This window comes from Sciurus vulgaris (assembly GCF_902686455.1).
Source record: "Sciurus vulgaris genome assembly, chromosome: 3".
Classification (NCBI taxonomy): Eukaryota; Metazoa; Chordata; class Mammalia; order Rodentia; family Sciuridae; genus Sciurus; species Sciurus vulgaris.
Genome location: NC_136463.1, coordinates 166,580,742 through 166,598,979, shown reverse-complemented (window position 1 = coordinate 166,598,979; position 18,238 = coordinate 166,580,742). Strand labels below are relative to the sequence as shown.

The following is an 18,238-nucleotide window of genomic DNA, read 5'->3' as shown; positions in this document are numbered from 1 at the left end:
TCCCCTTGTAAAATCTACACCCAGAACATTTAGACCAAGGGTTTTATAATTGTATTTTTATTTTAGCTTTCCTCACTAATAATCATAAAGACCGTGGATCTTGAACTTCAATTTTTAGTTTATAATCTTTGGTTTGTATAGACCTCATACTATTTCTATCTGTCCTCTGGAAAAGTTTAAATAACATTAAAATTATCTTTTCTTTCAGGGTTTCATGAAATCTTTTAAATTATAAAGTAAAATGGATTTGTGAAAATTCATTCAATAAAGAAGCCTGTTAAACAAAAAGTCCCTTGCTTTCATCTTCTTCTATTTTTTATTTCCTCTTCTGATCACTGAATCAGTTTAAAAATTGGTGTGCACTCTTTCCCTGCACAACATACAAAATAATGGAAAAGGGTTTTAAAATAGTCTAATCTATTAGTGAGATTGAGTAACCTTTGTGTTTCTGAAACATTGGTGCTTTTTGAACTACCTCTTCACACAATACTGTTGTTTTTATTACTATCAATTTGTGGATTTATTATATTACATATATATATATATATATATATATATATATATATATTAGAGACTCAGTTCTTTTCTCCCTTCACCTTCTCACTTTCACTCCCCATGGATCATCATTGAATCATTGCTGTCATTCATTTGTGTATCTAGTTAGCTCTTTTCCTATGGACATACAATTTAATATCAATTTGTATAAAATTATTTCTTATTAAAATTGCACCTTATTTAAAAATGTTTCACATATATATCACTTAAGATGTATAATTTACATAGCATCTATTAATATATTATGTAAAATAATGTGTAGTCTACCATGTGTTCCTTGCTTATTTAACATGGCAGGAAAAACATTAGTAATGTCTTTTTAAAGGGTGCAATATATTTCATTATCCTTTCACTCTTAAAATGCAGAGAAAATGTTGTAGCTGAATGTGGGACAAACTACAAGAAGTAAAATTGCTGAGTTTAAGTGAAATGAAAGTGTTGATGGAAAGTGGCTTCTTAAAAGTGGTCCTACATGTTCTCAACTTCTTCTCAACCGTTTGCTAAATACTTTGTTAATATATCAATCTCATAATATCAATATAACATTGGTATCTCATTGTTTTAATTTCTATCCCTTTGGGTTAAGCATATTTTCCCTAATTTATTAGACATTTAGTTTTCATCAGTGAATTTCCTTTATATATACTTTATTCCCTACCCTATGGAATTGTTTTTTCTTTTTATTTTGAGGAGCTCATTATATTTTAGAGATATCAGCAATTATACACAGCAAACATGTCTTCCCAATACCTTGAGAAGGAATTGGATACCTATAAAGTCCTTTTTCTTGTGTGCATACTCTGTACCCTTTATTGACCTCTGTCTTTGTATTTGCTGTCTTGGCTAGTATACTTCCTGCCTTATTTGTATCACCACTAAACTAGAAGACAGTAAGGGATATGAAATTAAATATTTGAACAAAGCTTATGTCATGTTGAGTTTAGTTAAAAGGGAGTTAGATACTCCTCAGTGTTTATAGAGGATTATGGGGGAGCATCCTGTTTCTTCCATTTTTTCATGAGGTAACTTTTCCGTTAGAACCCTGAATAATGGGTTCTGAGGGAAAATACAAAATTCACTGACATACAAACTGATGAAATGTAAAAAAGAAATGCAGTTAGTTATTTGGATGTTCCAATGATCGAGTATTTCAATAACTGGCCATGTATTTTATTTTTTAATTCAGATATTTGGCACTCTATGAACATGAATTTTTAATGACTAGGAACAAAAATATTAGCATACATAGACAACTGAAAAATGGGATGAATGACTACAGAGTTAGAAGTTGAAATTAATACCAGTCCACATTTAAAAATTAATATGCATTCTTGGTTATATATGTACGTATATACATGTATGTATACATACATGTATACATATACACATGTATATTACTATTCAAATGTATGATCAATTTCCAAATGCTTGAAATATTTATATGACTCTATAAACTGAAATATTTTCTTTTAGCAGATGCTGTGCTAATTTATTTTTCCATATTATAAAGGCAAAATAATGTGAAGAATTCTTGTTAATTAGCAGGAAAGGTCTGAAGTTGAAACATAGGTCAAAGAAATACAGTCTTAGGGAAAGAAAAACAATCTGGAAACGTTGGATTTTTTCAGGAAGGCATTTGGATTGCCAGCTCTTGCAGATGTATAGCGAAAGGGGAAGCAGAAACTTAAGAATATTTTAGAAAACAATAAATTCCTATGCTAATTCCTCCAATCCTTCCCAAATGAAATATTACCCCTATTTTTCTCCCCCTAATAAGTGTGTTATAAATATGTTCTTAGTCATTCACACCTTTCCTTAATATTTTACATTATTCAGATTAAATTGACAGTCTTTCTTCTTGTTGAACTAACCTAATAAGAATGGCATATATTTTATGATTTGACTGTATTCATTGGAAATTCTGTTCAAGGCAATCAATGAGATTGGGAAATTTAACTTTCTCTCTTTTTTTTTTTCTTTACATTATTAAAGTTCTATAAGGTATGTCCTTAAATTTATTCTTATAAATTACTAAAAATAAAATGAATTTACCATTGTTTATTAGGGAGTATGTCACCTTACGGGTTCTATTATTAAAAAAATAATTTTTTTTTATGTTGCTGGGGATCAAACCCAGGACCTCATGCATTCCAGGTAAACACCGTATCACTGAACCACACCCCTGGCCCAGGTTCAAATATTAAAAATACTTATTTCTGAAGATGATTGCTATATTTTTATTGGTGACTATTATTTTCTGAGAAAATGATGTATACATCATTATGCTTCCTTGTTGTATTTGCTCTTATATAATCTCAAAGGGAGGATTTTGATATTAGCTGAATATTGAGTTTTAAGGTTAGGTGGGACAGATTCTATCACTTTAAACTTACAGTTTATATCTTTAATGCTTCTTGCTCCTGGCAAGTTCTAATTTAGAAAGGTAGGAAAACCAATCTTGATATGCAAAAAAAAAAAAAAAAGAGTATTTGACAGCCAAGACAATCAGCATTTATGCAAATGGAAAATATTTGCCAGCCAAAACCATCAACATTTATGAAGATTTAAGAAAATGTAGAAAATGTAATAAGACTATGTACAGATTAAAATCCATTGCCTCTACCTTGAATCCATAGGATATGTTTTTATCTTGTTATTTTTGTTTATCTAAGAAAATAGTAGGCATACTTTAAAAATAATTTAAACTAGAATGGGAAGATTTATCTTCTTATATGTAATGAAATAAACTTATAATGCACTGGAAATTTAAGAAATGGTCCTACTTATACTTCATCATGATAAACATTTATTATCCCTCTATCTCTTCTATATAAGTGGCATCTGCTTTTGTTTGCTTGGCTAGTCTTAGAAATAGAGCAAGTATTGTGGCTAAGTATGTTTCCTTAATAAAAATCCTGGTACCAGTGGTCACAGGGGAGTTTTCAGTGGTCTTTGAAGTGCTCTTCATTTATTTTGATTATACTTCACTTCTGGGGTTCACGTGACTAATTAGTGGCATTTAATAGTAGAAAAAAATAATGTCTTTTAATGTTATATTACAGAAAGAATTAGTCTTGCCATTAATTTTAATCCAGTTTCACTTCCCCTATGTAAAAAAAAAAAAAAAAAAAAAAAAAAAAAAAAAAAAGAAAAAGTTTGTTTGGAAGTAGCAAGAAGAAGCATAAGGGATCATTTTGTAGTGCTTCATGGATGTAAAAAAAATAAAATAAAAAGAGCAGAAAATTTAACTAATGTACCTTGTACTCAACATCTGTTTATTAGGGGTACCAATGTATTACTACTTTGTATTTGTCTTCAGATAAAACCCTTAGTACAAACAGACAACAAAAGAACTTTAACTGTTCAGTAAACTAGTTAACAAAGTAGTGGCACACACCTGTAATCCCAGCGACTCGGGAGGCTGAGGAAGGAGGATTGCAAGTTCAAAGCCATCCTCAGCAAAAGTGAGGTGCTAAGCAACTCAGTGAGACCCTGTCTCTAAATAAAATATAAAATAGATTTGGGAATGTGGCTCAGTGGTTGAGTGCCCCTGAGTTCAATCCCTGATAACCCCCTCTGCCCCCCAAAATTATATTCTAAGTACATGGTGTAGATGCTCTAATTCTATGAGTATACTGAGTATTTCAGACAAAATTTTAACTATGATTGTGTTTACCCTAAAAGTGAGACAAAGTTAACCAGAGCCACCTAGGGAATAAAAGATCCTCAAGGTTCTGTCAGCTGTTTCTAGAAAAAATGAACAGTCTTTAGTCAAAGAATTGTCAATCTTATTTTTAAAGATAGATTAGGTAGCTGAGTTTTTCTTCTTTTTATCCTTGGAGAAAATGAAAAATAACAAGTCCTCTTCTACTTTAGACTAACCATTCATATACTTTATGACAGTTAGGTCTCCCCTGAGCCTTCCCTTCTCAGGACAAATTATGCTAACTCCTTCAGTCTATCCTCGTAGGTCTTATTTTTCAACCATTAAATCATCTTACCATTCTTTCCTGTGTCTTTTCCAGTTTCATCAAAATCTTTTTAAAGATATAAAGTCTTAAATTTGATATCTTTGCATATATCAGATGGGTTAGAACTACAGGAAGATATTTATTTCTATCTTCTAAATCAGAAAGATGGTCATCATGACAAGTCAGTTGGATAAGAAGAAAAAGAGAAGCCAGGTGAGCGAGCACTTTAACATTTTAACATAATGGATGTATTATTAGATCAGAAACAGTCAAATTCACGTCTGGAAAAATGTCAGAAGGGCTCATTATAAGTCATTTGGGAAGGCACCAAAACACAAAATTTATTATAAAAATAACTATAGCACTTTTGTTTTGTCTTTAACCTGATGCTTCTTTTCACTAATTATTCTTTTGCAAAGGAAAAGATTAGTAGGTGGGTTTACATAATTCCAAATTTAGAATAAAATAATATATCACAGAGGAAGAGACCACTGCTACCTCAAGAAAGGGCACAGGGATTCAGCATTAGAGTGAGGGAACTCAGCTTAATTAAGGGCTAGCGCCATTTTCAAGGAGAGGGACATTTGTGGAATGTTGCTGAGTGATGTATTTATTCTTTTTTTTTAATTTGATAGAACATGGTCACTAGAAAAAATGTGCTCTAGACTTGGTTGATATGCTGTCCTGGGTTTCATGTATTGCACCCTCTGCAGCAGCATGTGACTTGGAGTGAATAGGGTATCAGAGCTGTTTTGACCTTTCCCTCCCATGAGGTACAAAAAGGAACCCAAAACCTCATAAATAAATGAACTCCTCCTCCATGACAATTTTCATAGGAACAAGGCTCCACTGTAATTAAAACCTAGAATAATTTCCCTAAACTATTGAGTCATGCTTGAATTTAAGTACATGGATAATTGACTTTGTATCTCTTTGATATCTTAACTTTAAACCTGATGTCTTATCTATGCCCAAAGCAAAATACCTGACATTCACCCTGCTCTCTCTTCTGGGATGCACTATGCACTGTGATATTGGGTGAACTACTCCATAGCCCCACAATGCAGTCACTATGAAAAGATGGCACTGTGTTCTTTCCAATAGCCTGCTTATAAATCAACCAGTAAGTAAAAGGATCATAACCAAGCCAGCTTACAAGAGCTTTAATTCCCCAGATGAAAAGCTGCACAATTCACCCATTGCTGGTTTATTTTCACTTCAAGGCTCTAGAAGAATATAAATTGGCTATGCCCATATTGAAAAGCCACAGGCAGATCTTAGAGGGCTCTTGCACTGAATGGTGTGCAGTAGTGAAATATTTGTATTTTGCACTAACCCCTCTTTGAAAGCTAATGCAGTGTGGTCTTACCATTTTTGCAGACAGGACAACATTGTTCTGGTTCATAGACTGGGTTGACACACTCAGGAACTGCGCAGTCTGCTACAACACAGTGAACTTCATTGCTGGGCTCACAGCGACACCATTCACATGGAGAGGGCTAGGAACAAATCTAAAATTAGCCCCTTTTCTCCTATAACTTAATGCTTGCACATTCATATGCTGTCAGAAGACAAAACATCAGTGTTCATATTGGCTTTACTGAATTAACTCCATTTACCACGTGTATGATCATTCTCCCCCAATGGAAGGTCATTTGAACATCAAAGCCAAGGTGGGCTGCTGTGCACAGCTCAGATTGCTGTGAATAACTAGAACACCAGTGGATCGACTTTCCTACATCTCTGTCCCTACTTTTCCAAAGAAATGTTTGGACAACTAATATGTCATCTTATGGTTTGCTTTCCAGATGCATGATTGCTCTGCTGTCCTCTGGCAAATAAGAATGATACTGGAACATATGAAAGTTTTTGCCATTTGTCATTTTTTCCTTCCTGAGAAAGAGGAGAATTACTTGGAAACAAGAAAATGGTAAGCGCACATCCTTACCCTTTGTAAAGACTCTTTTTCAAGCTAACGTAGACTCTGAATGGCATTTTTTTCAATGTGAATTTTTTAGAGGAGATTGCATTTGCGATCCAAACATACAGAATCTGACTTTTGAAAGATTTAGTGAATGTCTTTCATCTTGCCTGCTTGCTTTTATGAATGGACTAAATCGATTGACCTAAAAAGCCACTATCTGAGTCAAGATTCTGAGGCTGGAGTTGAAAAGTGATTAATTAAGAGAAAAAAAAAATTAAAAGGCTGAAGAGAAATTTTATCTTTACTTACCAACCAAGAGTGAGTTGGGATGTTTTTTGTTTCCCTTCTAGAAACTGTGTATGCCACAAATAATAAAGCAGTGGAAAGCCTGTGAGTTTTGCATACTGTACAAGTTCCACCTCTACTGTCTCATGAAACTGAGGTTGAGATTTCTGGAATGAAAACTTGGAGGCCTCAGAAGTTATACATGCCCATACTTAATCGAACTACGCGTTCTTAGAAAATTCTGCCTCCAACCCAATGCCACGGTTCTTCGCCTGCAAATGTGCTAATGAGCCCTCTTCTCTTGTTTCTGTAGCTGTAGTCCATGATTCCTGTCAGTTCTTGGTTTTTCGTGGACCTGAGAATTTGGGTCATATTGGTGTTCTCTGACCCAGGCAGTCTGTGGGGGTGAAAACCTTTCAATGAATTATTTAAATATTCATCTTTGCTTTGTGCTTGAAGAATGATAATCTAACTTGAATTATTTTACTGTCAAATTTATTCTGAACAAGAGATTTAGCCATAGAATCTATTGCAAAGTAATGCTGTTTCTTAATGCAATCCACAAGTTTGTTGAAGGGTACAATTAAGACCTCCACCGTGTGGTGAGTTCTGTCAAAGCAGTTCTGAAGAAGCTATTATGCTATCCCAAGGGCTAGAGTTTTCTTGAGGGTCCTCTTGATCCTACAGCACAGTATTTGATAGAGATGGAGACTGGGGCTTCTGTATGGCTCCTTAGTTTGCAAGTTCCATTAAGGTAACTAAGATGCTCAAGGACACTAATAAGACAGTGTCTCCCTCTCCTTGGTTAGTGCAAACGAGTGCTTTCAGACAGCCTTCCAAAGCACAGCACAGACAGACTGTATTTATTCTGAGAAATACTCTGAGGAAGAGCTAAGATCACAAGGTGATTTTTTAAGGAGGTTTTGAGTAATGGAAAACATAAATTAAGAAAATAAAAATATCCCTCTTACCAAATTGGTAGCTTCTAATCATGTCCTGAACTTGGCTTTATTTATATATATTGTAGTGTGTTTTCTCCTGCCCCATAATCTCATGTTATTTTCTTTTCATTAATTAAAAAAAAAATCATCTGTAGCCAAGTGTGGTGGTACATGCTTGTAATCCAACAACTCTCAGGAGGCTGAGGCAGGAGGGTTGCAAGTTTGAGGCCAACCTCAACAACTTAGGCCCTAAGCAACATGGCAAGACCCTGTATCAAAATTAAAAATATTTTAAAAGGATTGGGGATATAGTTCATTGGTAAAATACTCTTGGGTTCAATTCCCAGTTACCAATAAATAAATAAATATAAAACTCTGTATTTTAATTCATTTTTTCACATCTCAAGCCTCCATGTATCCCTGCTCCAGCTCTGAACACTCTATGAAATTAATCCATTGACTGCCACACTAAAGTCCTTTTCCATCCTCATCTGCCTTGCCAAGCCTCTCTCCTTTCATAATCTTACCAGTTCTGAAACCATTGTTATTATCTCAATTTGACTTTCTCCGTTGACCCTGCCTTCCCTTACGATTTTGAAAGGATATCACTTAAGTAGCAGTAAGTTACTAGGAGGGAACAGTTTGCCACTGCGACATTAAGTTCAGACTTTGAAAATCCTTCCCACCTTACAGTGTAGAACTCTGAATGGTTTGGTGCTTTGGATAAATCTTTACTTCTTAAGCACTGAGCTGGTTACAAATTTCCTTTTATTGGGTTCTTCAATGTGAAAACTATAGATTAAACCTAAGATGTTCCTGTAAAAACCAAAGATTAAAGTATAAAGCTATCTTTAGAGAAGCAGAGAATGTTGGAATAAGTAATTAGAAAAAAGTTATTACCTTTTTTTTAAAAAAAATACAAGCATGTAATATTATGACTAGAGCATGGATTTTATCAGGTTGATATTTGGTAAACCAGGTGATTAAATGACACCATTCTAAAATTTCATACAAGCAAAATCTTCTATGAAATCTTAGGGAATACTTTATTTCTATGTAATCTTTTGAAAATAGAGTAACATTCACTAAATATACCAGGCCATAAATTTAAGTTGAAGTTATGATTAAAGGCCAAATTTGTTAGTATATATATTAGATGGTTTGAGTACTATATGTGTGTTATAAATCTGTTATACCTCCAACTCAGTGTTTTTGAATATCTAATGAGGAACTATATTTAAGCAGGGACTGTGAGTCTTACCGGTAATTCCCATTGCTGAATACATAGCTTGTATGACAAATGGTGTAGCAGCTGTCCCTAGATTAAAAAGGGGTTTCCTGCTGTGTGTATTATAATATGAGACTCTTAAATATTGATTTAGATGACTAGATTCAAACTTTCCTTGTTGGTATTGAAGAAACAGCAATACACATGTTTCAAGATGGTTAACTTCTAAAGATCTTCACTGAAATCCCAGTTACTGATTTTTTTTTAGAGTTATTGGAGAATTGGAGAGGAGATACCAGAATCTTGGAAATAAGGAAATGTAACATGAGTTATTAAAATGGAGAAGCAGCCTGAGAGCTAGTAACTTAGGTTGCTAGTACCTAAGTGGAGTATTTGAATAATATCAGAAAAAATTGTCAAATATATTCTTTGTGACAATTTAGAAGATACTTTGGGAGTCTTTGAAGGTCAAGTTAGGACTATTAGAACAAGTTCTGTAGACTGGTTGCATAGTATTTTTCACATGCTTATATAAATGGGCACTTATTTTTATACTCTGAATACACCCAGACTTACTTATTCACGACTGAGGACAGCCAGAATATTTGTTCCATGTGACAGTTCATCAAGACTTCCTTAGTTAGTTGGTGGCTGTCACTGGCAAAACTGTTCAGATGGTACCCAGAAGAAAATGGTCATTGTCTATTAGATGTGTTTTAGAGATCAGAAACATTGCAGTACTGTTTGACTTTGATAAAGGCTAAGATGACAATGTTGCTACAAATTCAGGGTGCTTAATTTGGGAAATTAGAAAAAAAATACTTCATTTAGTTGACTTTTTGTGACTGTGCTATTGTGGTAAAAACAAGCACTTTAGTCTCACGTGCTTTCCTTATTAGCCGTGGATGTTGGGGGAAACTATATAATCTCTCTTTGTCTTAATTTTGTTTTCCATAAAATGAGAGTAAAAAGTATTAAGCAAACTCACAGAATTACTATGAAGCATATAAAAATAGGTCAGAAATATTCACTTTTATACTTAGCCACTGGTGGCTTTCTGAAAGACATCTAAAAAGTAGAAAACTGAAAGTATAAGATTATATTTTAAAGCAATATTAAGGTTTTGCTCTCTGATTTTTGCTCAAAAGGAAATCTGGTTATGGAGGAGGTTGTAATAAGGTTTGCTAGAATTTGGTTTGGTGGGAGGATTTTTTGAACTGGTAGAATTAATCATGGGAGAAACACTGAAAAATAAACCACTGTTAGAAGTCTCAAAGAGTAGTCGTGAGTGGTTAAACTGATTATTAAAAATCATTCATGGAAAGGAAGGAGAAAGAAAGTTAGAAAAATAGGAAGAAAGAAAGAGCGAGAGAGAGAGAAAGAAAGGAAGGGAGGGAGGGAGGAAAAGAAAAGAAGGAAAAAGAAAGGCCACAAATTTATTTCTTTTTCCTGCTGTGCTGTCATCCAAGAATCAACTCAAATGCCACATTCCAGGGAGGTTCTGACCACCCAGGTAATCCAGTCCCTCTATCATCTGTCTCCATCCCGCCACCCATTCAGAAACTATCATCAGTTCCTGGAATTATTATTATTGCTAATTTCTTCACATTTTTTATTTGCTCTTGTCTGCTGTCTCTATAGATTCTAAACTTCTTATGATGTATTGTTCACTGCTGAATCCTCAGCACTCAAAAGACATCGTAGCACATAATGGAAACTCAGTAGGTATTTGTTAACTGAAACGCATCATCATTTATGTAGAATGTTTGTATATTTGTTAAGCCATACCTCTAGGCAGCTTCATCTGTGTTCATCATGCATGAAAAGGATGAGATGCTTGTATTTTATTTACATATTGCAGAGGGAGGACACTTTGCAGGAACAGATTTCTGACTGTAAGTCATAAAATAACTATTTGGGTTCCAATATTTTGGCAGTGAGCATAAACAAATTCTCTAAAGGTAGTTTTAAATTCATAACACTCATTGTACAGATCTCAGGTCAATCTTCAAGCATTCCATTGGCTAGCTTATCTAGCAGTAGATAATTTCAGAGTTTTATTGCATTAGAAGATATTGTGCTAATTAGATTTAGGACAAGAATACGTGCAAAGGTATTGCTAAAGAAAAAGCTAGTCTCATTTAATATTGTGTGTCAAGTTTAATAGTTGCTTATTAAGCACAATAATTTTAGTATATTTTAATTTTTTTAAGAAAAAAGCACTAATTTTAAACAGGTCCCTTTTCCTAAAAGATGAGTTAGATTACCAGGTCCAACAAAATACATCCTGATTAGTCTGAGAAACAAAACTTGCTTCCTAGAAAATCCTCAGCGAACACTGTTGAATGCTGAGGAGATGGATGCATGAATGGATGGGAGTTCTAAACTCCAAGTCAGCACACTAATCATGTCAATGCTTTCCTTCTGATCAAGTGATCTGAGGCTCCGTATACAATGTGGTGCTTCATTTCTTTGATAATAGCCAAATCTTATCAAAGAAAATATAGCTCAGTTTGCTTTTTACAAAAAAACCCCATTAAACAACTATTTAAAATTTGATCTCCACAAACGAAAAACTGCTTTATGAAGTGCTCTTCTTTTATAGATAATTTATGGCATAAATTTGATCACAAATTTATGGAACAAATCTCATTACTTTCAAAATGTATGAGAAATTTGGAAGACTATTTCAAAGTTGCTGATGCCTGTCAGGAATCTCACTGTTCACTTCATTAAAATATACATTAAATTGCAAAGTGCAAGAGTATTTAGCATCCACTACCACTCCTGCAGCCAGTTATTTTCATGTGGCAGATGTTAACTAATAATCAATGGATCCAGTGGATTTTAACCGAAATTCACAATCATCTGAAAGATGCCCCATAGAAACACTGACTAAAATGCTCCTTAGTGTTCCTAGTCTAATTGTGATGCCCTCTTCAGTGATCTGCCCTGTTGGTTGGAGCATATTAGGAACACTGAGGTCTTAAGTCTTACCACATTATGGACATAGAACTGAGACTTCTTTAAGAATTTTAATGTTGGCAAAGCAAATAGAAAAATCTGATATATAGAATTTTTTATAGCCACCTCAGTTGGCCAGTAAACATGTATTATCATTTGATTTATAAGTGGAGTAGCTGTTCTAAATTTTTCTAGAGGAGTTGGTATTTTGATAGTGCAATCTAGAATATTATTTCTAGTGTGTCTGCAAAAATCATTCTTTTTTTTTAAGCAAAGTTTTAGGAAAATGATTGCAAAGAGTGCTTTTAGGTTTGCCCATGTATTTATAATAACCAGTTAGATAATAACCTATAACTCAGAATTATATAAATTTAAGATGTATTTATTCAGGGCACTTATTAAATGTATATTACATAAAAGATCAGTATATAAGCTATACCAAGAGGACCTACATCTTTGTCCTGCTTTCAATAAATGACAATATAAGAATTAAGATTGGTACTGGGGATTGAACATAGGGATGCTTTTTACTGAGCTACATCCCCAATACTTTTATTTTTTAATTTGAGTTAGGGTCCCACTAAGTTGCTGAGACTGGCTTCAAACTTACGATTCTTCTGCTTCAGTTTCTGGGATTGCAGGCATGAACCACCATGTTTGTCTTGATTTTTTTTAAACCATTTTTTTTTGTTTTGGTTTTATGTTTTTATGAGTGCACTATACCTATACATAATAGTGGTATTCATTTTGACATAATCACACATGTATGGAAAATAATTTGCTCCACATTCAGTCCCTAATACCTCCTGCTTTCCTTCCCCTCCCTCACTCTTCCCCTTCCTCTACTCCACTGATTCTCCCCTTCTATTTATTGTTTTTATAAATTGGTCCTTCACAGGCATTCATACCTGTGGAATCCATGGTAGTACATTCACAAGTGCACACGGTGTAATTTGGTCAACCTCATTGTTCCTCCCTTTCTCACATCTCCTTTCCCCCTCAAATTGCTGCTCCACTCCACCGATCTTCCTTCCGTTTTCATAATGTCTTCTGCCTTTCCCCCTTATTTTGCTTTAGCTTCTGTGTATGAGAGGAAGTACTGGATCCTTGACTTTCTGAGTCTGACTTATTTCACTCAACATGATATTCTTCAATTTCATCCATGTAATGGCAAATGCCATAATTTCATTCTTATTTACAGTTGAGTAAACTCCATTGTGTATATAGACCACATTTTATTTATACATTTATTAGTTGATCATTATATGGGATGGTTCCACAACTTAGCTATTGTGTTAACCAATTTTTTACAAGAATAACTGACCCACCTCTCCCACTCCTCATTATTTATCCAAAAAAACTAAAATCAGCATACTACAGTGATACATGCACATTAGTGTTTGTAGCAGTACAACTTAGGATAGCCAAGATGTGGAATCAGCCCAGGCATCCATCTATTGATGAATGGATTACAAAAATGCTGTATATATACACACTCGAGTTTTACTCAGTCATAAAGACAAACGAAATTATGCATTTGCCAATAAATGGATGGAACTGAAGAACATCACGCTGAGTGAAATAAGCCAGATTCAGAATAGTCAGGGGTCAAATGTTTTCTCTCATGTGCAGAAACTAAAGCAAAGTAAGGGAGAATAAAAAGTGAGGGAGTCAGATATCATAAAGTTAGAGGAAAGATCAGTGTGAAGTAGGAGATTGAGGGAGAGGGAGGAAGGCTGGAAAAGGGGAGGAAAAGTGGAATGCACTTAACAAAATTATGCTATGTGCAGTAAAAATATAACACAGCGAACTCCAATTTTATGTATATCTATACAGCACCAATTAAAAATGACTAAATGAGTGGAAGGTCATTCAATAGAGCAGAGGACAGGGAATAAGGGTGGAAAGAGGGGAGAGAAAGGGGGACACCAGGGACTGAAATGCAGCGAAGTAAATTCCAAGCAAAATGAACCCAACTCTTAAGTACAAGTACAATGCAGTAATAAAAGCAAAGCAAAATAGTTTTGATTAAAAAGAGAATAAAGGCTGTAACTTTTATAGTGGCATACTAAATTATTGAAGTTAATCTTTATATTTTTATTTGCATTTTATTTGAGCTAGAAAAATACAAGAAGTTTTGGAAACAGTTGAAGTACCAACCAATCTAAAAGTTATTAATTATCAAGGATAAAAAACCTTGTTTTTATAAGTTTATCATTATACTTGAAATATAATGTAACATTATTTTAATGGCTTATTTTAAAATTTTTTTCCTAAAAAATTTTAAAATTATATTTTGGCATGTGTTTCAAGGGCAGATATCTCTACAATTTTATACTGCCTATTCTGATAAACATATGGTGTATAGAGCCAATTTTATTCCCTGAATGTTTTCAAGGAGTATCATGACAATAAAATATAGATTTTCTAAAATATAAACAGTATCCAGAAAAATAAAATTTAGATAAGAAGATTGTAAGCAAAAATGCATTTTTATTACAATAACAGGTGTATCTTTTTAAGTAGGCAAAGTTACACTTACCAAGGAAATATCATGGTGCATTTAAGAAAACAAAACAAAAAGATGTTTTAGCTGTCTCTGAGGCCTTCAGCATGGAAGTTCTTCAACAGTACATCTGAGCATTTGCAGCAGAACCTACTTATCTCCATGCTGAAAATGCTCCATGGATCACACATGCATGCAACAGAATAAAAATGAGCAACTGTATAACTTCAAAACTTTCCTGATTTTACCAAAAAGGACATTTTTGGTTATTGGTATCAGTTAAGGAGCCAGTCATCTACCATAGCATTAAGTCAAGGTCAAAGGCAATTAGGGTAGATACATTATCATGAGAATTCTATGGCCTGAAAGAATCACGTAAGAGACAGTGCCACCAGTTTTATTTTACAGGGACTACTGAAAGGAAGTGGTAACAGAAAGGAGAGAGGGTAGTAACTCTACCTGCCAGCACTGCATGAGTGACACTAAGTTCAGGGCCTTTTAGGCTCTAAGAGGGAGGCGTTGTCAGCCTGGGACAGTTAAATCTGTTTGTATTGGGAATGGCAATCAGACTGTTTTTTAAGAACTCCTTCTTTACTACTATCTCAATTTCTCTGGGCAAAAATTTTCTAAAAGTTTAATTATTTTCTTCATTTTCCATTAGGCAATAACATTGTATTTTGACATGATATGAAGAGGGTGTAATTAAAATGAACAATATTAAGTGCTTTATAATTGTTGATACAAAAAGACATTTTCAATTTTAAGACTAAACAGTGATTTCCCACTAAACTTGATATTTCATTATATGATGCTTATTTCATAGCTTACCTCATTCCAGGAACATATATTGAGATGACATGGGTAATAACATGAAAGAATATTATAATTTAAAAAAAAATAATCACTGAGTAATTTCTTGATGAACTTTAGTGTGCAATTTTGGGGCCAGGTATAGCAGAAGCAGTGGCAATTCTGTAACCATATGTAGACATTGTTTATGCTATCTCCTAGTGGAATTTGTATGGTAATGTGGAATAAGTATATTTGGAGGGTAAGTCCTACAAATAAATGCTACTGTTTTACCTTGGAGAGGTTCAACTGCTTCAGTCTGGATTTTCTTCTTATTGATAATAATATAATGTTAATATGCTCTGATTTTCTCAGCAATTGTTACAAACCAGCAAAGGAATCACAAAATATGTGAAAGAGCATGTAAACTATGTAGCTTGGTTTCCATGAATATTATTGTCATCATAGCTTTCAAATTGACCAGTATTTTGGTCCCCCTCCCTTTTGTCAATTTGCAAGGTTGTGTATTTGTCAAGGGAGTACATTAGTCATACATTATCCTATTAAATATGGCATAATTATTTCCATCATAAATTAATTGAAATATCAAACTTGCAAAGAATATATCCTTTAGGGTTTTGAAAGGAATCTGTACTTCATCTCTAAAATGTAGCATGTTTGCACTCGAATTGTGGTTAGATTGAGAATGACATCCAACAACATTTTTAGATAGTTAATTAGATTCTTATTTACAGAGATGAAACTTCAGTCTTTAATCAGATTCTTGCCCCAAACAGATTTTTAACAGGGTAACTTTAGCTCTAAGTTTTTGGAGTGTTGATTTTAGTATCTTCTAGTTTCAATGTAAATGTCCTAAAGTCTCATTAACAAAAGGAAAATTCTCTGTGATTGTCCTTTTTCTCCTTAATGAAGCTTTCTAAATCTCAGCAGTCAAAGGTTTGCTATTTTGGCAGAATTTTATTTTTAATGTTGGGAATAAAGTTACAGTTAGACTGAACAATTTTAATTTTTTAAGAGAGAGCAATAAAACTACCATGCAGTGAAAATAAGTGGAGTTTCCAAGCACTACGGCTATTCTCTCACTATAAAGAAAAATGAGTTCATTTGGTTACCACTGGAGTTTTTATAATATCTATGGTAGAAGCTTTTGCATTTCTAATGTTGCAAAAATCATTAACAATTCCTATGTTTTTTTAAAAATTGTATTTCATTGATATAAAATTTAAAAAATAATCTCTATGTTTGCAAAAATAATCTTGGTTAATCCTCAATGTATTCAAAATGTAGTTTGTTTCAAATGGATAGAAAAGTGCCTTTGATGTGCCTCTATTTCTTTTAGTAATGTGAATTTTATTTATTTTCCATACTTTTATTGGTGACATATTGTTGGGGTTTGTTGTTATGTATTCCTACATGCACACAATATAACAATATGATTTGGCCAATATTACTCCACAGTTTTCCCCTTTCCCTCTCCTCCTTCCCTTCTCTGGTCCTTTTCCTCTACTCTATCCAACTCCCTTTGATTTCATGAGACTTTCCCTCAGCCCTACCATTGAGACCTTTCTTTTCCTTTTGCCACTCTAGCTTCTGCATATAGGAGAAAACATAACAACCCTTGACCTTCCAAATTTGGCTTATTTTGTCTAACATAAAGTTCTCAAGTTTCAAGTGCCATCCATTTTCCTCTAAATGACATAATTTTATTTTTCTTTATGACTAAATAAAACTCCATTGTGTGTATATAGATCACATTTCCTTTATCTGGGTAGTGGGAATTTAAAAATGAAACTAATTGAGCCCTGGAAAATGTGGAGCAGGGTAACTGGTAACTCATGTTGTCAGTGTACTATATCTCTGTGAAAAAGATATGGGACTAAAGATGAAATAGAACTATAATTGAACACCTATTCACATATATACACTCAAGTGAAAGCAAACTGTGTGCTACATTACTTGCATCATGTGTTCAGTGGACTCACCAAAGCAGATCATGTGTATCTGAGACAGCCCTAGAGTTAAGAGGCAGAAGTCACTCCTTGATTTGTCACGTTTGATAACCCCACTTATGTGACAAGAGCAGGAACACAAATCTCCCTGAATGTTAGTCTTCTCATTTATAAAATGGGGATAAAAGTAGCTTAGGGTTATCTTAAGGAGCAAATACACTTACAAAATATTTCATAGAATTGTCCACTGTCATCCATGTTTGTTAAAGGCACACATCTGGTCTGTTAGTTCCCTGACCCACGTCCTGCAGGGGCTCTCTACTTTGTCCCCATACTCCCTCCTGACCCTCTGCACTGGTCATTTAAGTTGTCTTACTTTTCTCAAATCAAGCTTTTTATTTACCTTGATTGATTTTCCAGTTTTGTTTAAAATGCTTTCAATGTATTTAAATCCCCATCCTTGGGCTATTTTTCTTTAGTCCTTCAGAATGAACCTCTTCTTTCTTTGACTACAGTAACTGTCACAAGTCACCTGCATTGGTTGCACCTGCACTGTGTATTCCTTGTGAGAGTCTAGGAGCACCTTGAGGGTCAGGTAGATGCCTCCTGTATTTTGGCAGATACTACAAGTCCTACCATTTCTCCACATGTAAGATATTTTTATTTAATGGAACCAAATTGTGAATTGTGAAAGTTGACTTAAAAATGTAATAATGGACTGAATACCTAAGTAAGCAGACTGTATACATACTTTCAATTACTAATATAACAGTGACTATGTCCATCATATTAAATTAAATTACTTTTGTAACTTGTCCTACCCTCAAAGGGGAATACATGGAATATAAAAATGTTGGACATTTTATAATCTTTGCTTACTTATTTCATCTGAGAATTCTGGTAAGTGAAAAATTAACAAATTACTATACAGCAATGCCAAAAGCAAAGCCTTATTTTTTGAAGCCAAGTATACAAAGAAATGTGATTTAACATAACTACTGTTAAGTACATATAGCAGATTTAAAATTGGCAAAACTGCAGGTCTTTTAAAATTTACATGTGTTAAAAGAGAACCCCAAGTTCACCACAACTGATGTAGAATCTT

The 18,238-nt window shown here is 33.9% G+C and overlaps 1 protein-coding gene across 1 annotated transcript in view; it reads right to left on the bottom strand.

The window, feature by feature from the left end:
- Nucleotides 1-18,238, bottom strand: part of VWC2L (von Willebrand factor C domain containing 2 like) — a 150,919-nt gene that overhangs the window by 119,265 nt on the left and 13,416 nt on the right. The window contains exon 3 of the mRNA XM_079132530.1: nt 5,896-6,025. Within this exon, the coding sequence (XP_078988656.1) occupies nt 5,896-6,025 (130 nt within the window). The remainder of the gene's footprint in view (nt 1-5,895; nt 6,026-18,238) is intronic.